Raw genomic sequence first — 7,067 nt, 5'->3', positions numbered from 1 at the left:
CCAGATGTGTAGAGAGAAACAAAGTGAACAGAACTAATCAGGCAAGCTGGCCAGTGAGAGAACCACAGGGGGGGATCCATGAATCCAGTTGCATAATATCTCGTCCAGCAAAACAATAGCTATACAATCATTTCTCACACTCTCGTTTCAACCATGATGCATACACTTTTAAATGCAAGGATAACATTAAATGATACATTAGTAATTGAAATGTTTTTACAATGAGCTCAATCATTGCTCATGCCAATAATCTGTCCCACACACAAAAGTCCTCTTCTACGTCACTCATCACCTGATCGACAACAAAAACACAACCCCAGAAAGCAATCCGGAAATGAGCAATCAGAGACCTCTTGGGTTATAGGCACTGGGGTTTCCACAGCCCGCTCCTCCACCTAGCCGATCCTCAGCGACGAGTCCATCGGCTGTGCGGAAAGCTGCGCGTGAGCTGGGGAAACAGGTGTTGGCTCCTCTTTTCCAGTGTGCTTCCAGTGAAGGCAGGAATGCTGGCTATGTGGCTGGCTTTGTGGTTACTGGCGCATTACTTCGACGAGACCGGGGCCTTGGGGGCAAGAGCATCCCCCTAAACTGAGCCACCACAGCTGCTGCTAGAAGCTAACCCCTTCAACATTTTTTTTTATTTGGGTGAAGGATGGGGCTTTTTTTCTGTAGCTTAAGGAAAAGACGGAGGAGAAACAACCAGGGAATCCATTGGGGGGCATGAGGGCCAGGTCGCGTGACATATTTGTCCTTTACACAAGCAATGTATGTATATTTATCTGCCATGGCTCCGTAAGACTATCCTGATGTATTTGCAAAAAATACAAGTCTAGCATTGGATGGGCCAGTGATGAGAAGTGATTTCCAAATATGTCCGCACCCGAGGATTGAATTTCAATCACAGGAAAAGCTTTCTGTGCAGATTTCTGTTCCTCTTTGACCATCAGGGTTCTTATTACTCCATTCAAATTTTTGGAAAAGGCTTTCAACTGGATCGAAGCGAGATCAATGTGCAGAGAGAAACAGGATGTGAATTTGCAGGATTGGGACAGCTTCCCAAGACGACATCTGCCTTACACACCACTGTGATGTAGGGTGTGCCTACATAATTGCCTCACACAAGTATAGGACACACCATTTACCGAAGCTGCCGTATATGAGAACATAGGTTGGTCTTGGTTGGTTGTACTCCTTCCCTAAGTGTATTACCATGACGATACCTTGTCTCTTTTAGTATAGTTAGGGGATATGAAAATATTGTGACCATAGGGTTAGGGTTAGGGTAACTACGATGGGGGCTACGATGCAAAGAGTTTTGAAGATTTTTGCATTACCTATGTACAAAATTTAATGTTGTATCGATAATAAACATCATTTATCATTTATTTGTAAAATAGATAGAGAGAGAGAGAGAGAGAGAGAGAGAGAGAGAGAGAGAGAGAGAGAGAGAGAGAGAGAGAGAGAGAGAGAGAGAGCGAGAGAGGGGGGGGCTAGAGAGAGAGAGAAAAAGAGAGGGAGAGAGACGTGTGGGCAAGAAGAGGAATGTGATGGGTTGGTGCATCAGATCTAACTCTGAATAAATGACACTGTGAGTCGGAGACTTTTGGTTAAGGAGTGTTTTTGAGATATGGCCACTCTCTAGAATCTGCTTGCTTCAACTACAAACCAAACCTGGTTTTTCACTCCTGCAAATGCTCCCCCTTCAATATGCCATTGCCATGTTTTCCTGTCTGACTAAACCAATACTTACCATCGTCATCATCAACATGCGATGATTGCAGAGGGCCGTTGGCTCGTTTTGTCCTGCTTTTCTCTGTCGACCTCATCCTATACTGTGATTTCTCTTCCCACCTCTCTGTCTCTCTCTCTCTCTCTCTCTCTCGTTCTATCTGTGTGTGTGTCTCTCTCTCTCTCTCTCTCTCTCTCTCTCTCTCTCTCTCTCTCTCTCTCTCTCTCTCTCTCTCTCTCGCCCTCTCTGTCTCTCTCTGTCTCTCTCTGTCTCTTGGCCATCCTTCCTCCTCTTGTGGTTCAACTGGCTGTATTTATGTGGGTTTTGTTCAGACAGCTGGTATTGTGTCTGTGATTGTTAAATTAATCACTCGCTCAATTACCCTGGAATGTGGTGTTAGGTTATAGGGGGCACGTTTTGACATATCAGCACTTTTCTATATGACTTTTTCTGTCTTTCCTGTTTTATCCCTTTTTGTCTTTATTTCTGAGTTTATTCCTTATTTCTCATGTCCAATATTTGCTTACCTTTATCCTGTCCCCTCCTCTCTCTTAAATCACAACCAACGTCCTTCTCATTTCACCTTACTTCTATTCCTCATACAGACAGAAAACATGCTTGTGGATTATGACGAATGAAATTGAAAAAGGTTCCATAGTTGAGTTAAGAGAAAATAGCTGATTGCTATAATCAGTCTCGCAAGAGAAACATGAATCCATGAAAACACAGCTGTCATGCTCCCTTTCCACATTTTCTTGCCTTTGTCAACATTAATCATGTTTTTCCTTCTCAATAGGCAACTACATTTTCAACATCAAAAGGGGCAATCATTGGAACCCAGTGAAGAGCAGAGGAAGAGACATTACAAAGACTTAATCTGGGTTCTTTTCTGAAATTAGCTCTGTCTGTGTTCATGTACGTACACCAGATTTTGGTTGGGTCCCGGCATCACTTAACAGGTAATTTATTTATCAGCACTTAAGTGTGCTGCATGTTCTTAGGCCATGTTTTAGGTTGCCCTCAGCCCTGAGCCTTCCTGTACTCCTGGAAGTGCCTGGGGTGCGTCAGGCCCCCCCCGGATACCAGCGGGAGCCCTGTTAGCATATAAGTGCAATGTATGCTGATGTTAAGGCTACATGCTAATGCTAATGCTAATGAAGCACCACTTTTTGCCAGCTTTGATTCTTCTCCAGTAGACTGGAGGAGAGAGGAGAGGAGAGGAGACAGGAAAGAAACAGTAGAGGATGGGAGAGGACAGAGGAAAGTAGAGGAGGGATGAGGAGAGGAGAGGATTGAGGAGAGGACAAGAGAGGACAGAGGAAGAAAGGAGAGGAGGAGAGGTAATGAGAAAGAGAGAAGAGGGGAGAGGAGACACGAGGAGAGAGAGGAAATGAAGAGAAAGACAGTAAGAGTGAGATAAGGAGAGACAAATGCATACACATACATCAGATGAGCTGAGCAACTGTTCAATGGGATTTGACCCTGAAATATTTCAGTTGCATTAAATCTTTTGTGGTAATGTTTGTTTTTATTTTTTTGCCAAGGTACATTATTAGCAATCTTTAGATTAATTTAGACTGATAACAGCTGTGTTCAGGCCTGGGCAACATAACTTCATGCAAGTGCGTGAGTCTTCAGTGCAGGTCAATTGTTTGTGTATGTGATCTGTTGTGCTTTAGTGAACTTCCTGTCCAGACAGGAAACCAGGCCGATGTGTGTTTGTGTGTACCTGTGTTTGTGCATAGGTGTGTGTGTGTGTGTGTGTGTGTGTGTGTGTGTGTGTGTGTGTGTGTGTGTGTACACATGAGAGCATTAGCAATGCTGCATGTGCTGAGACAGACAGGCAAAACACATGTGATCTTACACTAGCTCTGCTGCTTGCCCCTCCCACTTCCCTCTCCACATTACTGCCCCAGAGTTTCCTAGCTCCATATGAACAGAAGTCTGAGGCACATTGGTTTTCAACCCACAATATTACTAATCACTAATTATCAATAGCAATTCTATAAAGGGGATGTATGTAAAGTATTGCTATTAACTAACTTTGTTAACTGTCAACCACCACAAATGGTTCTTAACACAAATGTATTTCAAGATATATTTAGATAATAAAGAATTGTATAAAATTCAATAATCTTATCAACTGTGACACGATATCTCGTCTGGGATTTAATAAAGTACCATCTTATTATCTTTTCTTAATGCACAATAAGATACAATGATTTGTGGCAACATTCATCAGATTTATTGCATAACGATATTTACACTCTCAACATTTTTAGTGCCAAACAAAATAATAAAAGTACCATCCGTTGAACGAGATACAGCCGACAAATGTGCATTGCAATAACAGAATGTCACATTTTCAAAATTGGGGTTCTTGAAACAGAACCATATGGCTTTGTTCATCTTTCAAAAAAGAAAAGCATTTTAACTTAAATGACAAAATAATTGCAATTTGTTCCAGTTCAGAACAGGAGCGTAGTTTACTTTATCGGAAATAAATGGCAGCAAAAAAACCACACCTTCATGGACGTAGAACACGTGCTGCAGTGAACGTGTCAGTAAACCAGATTTAAGCGAAAGGAGGCGATCATCCAGTCTCTTACAGTAAAACCATAGACAATGGTGACGCCTAGATGCGTCAAACAATGGATGAGTGAGTTCATTAGTGCACTTAAAATCCTCTGCTTTTTTGTGTTCGCCTGCACGGCGCCTTCACCCTCACCAATAAAATAACTCTAAAAGAAATGTGTGTTTCAGGTTTTGTCATACTAGGTGTGAGGGCCAGTGCTTGCAGTCACTGTATGAACGTCCTTCTCCCACATTCAGTCTATTCCCCCACAATACACAGTGCTGCTGTTGAAGCCACCCTTATGCAGCCACACACTGAGGAATCACTGAGTGCTTGACAGGAGATGCACGCAGCCAAACGAGGACTGACGTCTTTGTCTCTCAGAACCAGGCAGAGACTTTGGCTTTCTCTTGATCCAGACCTTCAGAAAGAGAGAGAGAGAGAGAGAGAGAGAGAGAGACAGAGAGAGAGAGAGAGAGAGAGAGATGAGTCATCTTTTAAAACGTCAATGCACAACATAATGAACAAGGAACATTTCGTTTTTTAGTTAAAGCAGATTGGGACAAAGCTTGAAATATTACCTTTAAAAGGTCATGGTACAGTTTATATTACTATTTAAAATCATTATTAGTATTATTTTTAAAGCTACAGATATTTGTATCTATAGCTTTACAAAGAGTTATGAAAACTAGCTCTACATAACCTTAAACGGCAGAGGAATAACCCCAGAATAAATCCCAATGGGTAAATGCTAATGCAATAGCAAAATGAGAATCCTAATCAAGTGCAGATTCATTCATATAACAACACACAGCACAAAACTGCCTCAACAGAAGCACAGCCCGTGTGACACTACCTACCAGAGTCATAGACCTCCAAGGACCCATGGAGGGATGCGGGGGACCAGGAGGCGGGCAGGGGGGGGGCGGCTGCCACAGGGATGCTCACGCCGGGGTCGATTTCCGACTTGACCCCCTCGCTGAGCGGCGGAGGGGAACCGCGGCCCTCTGCGCTGGACGCCCTCTGCCAGACCCCCCCCGGCAGCAGGAGATGGCTGAACCGGGGGTCCAGAGCGGCAGCTGTCGCCGCGGGGCCGTGGGACGGGAACGAGTGGCGCACGTGGCCGTGGGGGAAACGGTGGTGGGCGTGGTGGCCGTGCATGTGCGGGTGGTGGTGCCCGTGCATGGAGGCCGGGTGATGAGGGTAGAGGTCGTGGATCTGGGGGTAGCCGCCGCCGCCGCCGCCGCCGCCGCCGCCAGCTCCGCTCTGGCCCGCGTTGAGGCCGTAGGACCAGGAGGAGTGGTGGGGGTCCGGCAGGCCGGCCTGGGCCAGAGTGTGGCCGGGCCACAGGGCGCCGTCGGCGGGGTGGAAGGGCAGGGGGCTGACGGCGGCGCAGGAGAAGTCCGGGTGGACGGAGATGGAGGAGGGGGGGAGGCACGGGCCGGCCTGCGACGGGTAGCCGCCACCGCTGCCGCCGCTCCACATGTTCATGATGGAGCCCTCGGAGAGAGATGCGCCGTCTGTGGACCAATACACACACACACACACACACACACACTTTGTTACTAAATGGGTACCACGCAACAACTTTGATGGCTGTTACAAATGTAACCCAGTGATTATAACATACATTACAAACGACAAATGAAAACGCACAAATTGTGCAACACCATGATGATGATGATGATGATGATGTCGAAGATGATGAGGATGTGAAGATAAACGTACCTTTCCACAAAGCGCCGGGCAGAGGGGAGGACGACTGCTGCTGAGTGACCCTGAGTGCCGGCTTGGTCTCCCTGGAGAAAGCCCCTGATTGGCTGAGAGCGCGGGAAAAGTGTTCGTCCACCACGTCGCCGATGCTACCCTGGAAATAGGTGAAGAGGACACAGCGGGCACTCAGGTACTCCGCCTCCGCCGGCTGGCCGCCGCTGCTCTCCTTGGTCATGACGCAGTCCTCCGGGGAACCACCGCCAGCGACGCTAGCACCGCTGCTAACGCTACACCGAGACCCCGGAGCGAGCGATGCCCGCCGGAGGCCCTGTTCCCTGGGCAGCATCCCTGCGGCTCGGCTCTGTTGGAGCTGCTGCTGCTGCTGCTGCTGATGCATCTGCTGCTCAACACACTCCTGCACCTTACTGTATGCACTTGGCTTCCTCTGGACAAGGGGGAGAGGGGGGAGGGTGGGGAGTGAGAGAAAAGGAGAGAGTTAAGTAGAGAGAGGGAAAGAGAAAGAGAGAGGGGGGAGGGGGGGGGGGGATTATTCGATTTGTTTGATTGCAAACTAATCAAGATCAGAAACTTGGCTGAACAGATTTGGAAAGGAAGTGGTGGCCACCTGTTCAGTTCCAAACAGTAATTAAGAGTGTATTTCCGCCCACAGGATCAATAAAGTCATCTAAAGAAATTCATCATTCTAACAACTTTCACGTTAAGACAATGAAGCCTATTACAATGTCGTTGGCAGTGTATTTCCATACGTAACAACTAGGCCTGCAAATAATAAACGAGGTCGGCTATACCCTCATTAAAACGTCTTGGACGTTTAAAATCAGTGACCGGGTTCGACGACATGCGTGAGAAAACCGCACACCGGAAATAATCATTTTTCCCCCTTCTATTATGACATCAAACACAGTTGTAGAGAGAGCTCACCTGGTGATGGCCATAACACGCCGCCTTGTAAGCCGCTGCAGCCACTTGTGAGGATGGAAGGTAGTGCGCGCCAAAACTTTGGTGGTACATCACATCAAGACAACTCAT

At 46.6% G+C, this 7,067-nt stretch overlaps 1 protein-coding gene across 1 annotated transcript; it reads right to left on the bottom strand.

Annotated features, from left to right (window-relative positions):
• Positions 1-4,684: 4,684 nt before the first annotated feature.
• On the bottom strand, positions 4,685-7,067 carry vgll3 (vestigial-like family member 3; the record flags this gene model as incomplete). The annotated part of the gene is made up of 4 exons (XM_084478374.1): positions 4,685-4,725; positions 5,165-5,824; positions 6,033-6,462; positions 6,960-7,067. 4 exons carry the CDS (start codon positions 7,065-7,067, stop codon positions 4,685-4,687), a joined length of 1,239 nt encoding a protein of 412 aa, XP_084334500.1.

This window comes from Micromesistius poutassou (assembly GCF_964030765.1).
Source record: "Micromesistius poutassou genome assembly, chromosome: 14".
NCBI lineage: Eukaryota > Metazoa > Chordata > Actinopteri > Gadiformes > Gadidae > Micromesistius > Micromesistius poutassou.
Note: the sequence above shows the minus strand (reverse complement) of the source record. Positions and strands in the feature narration are given on the sequence as shown.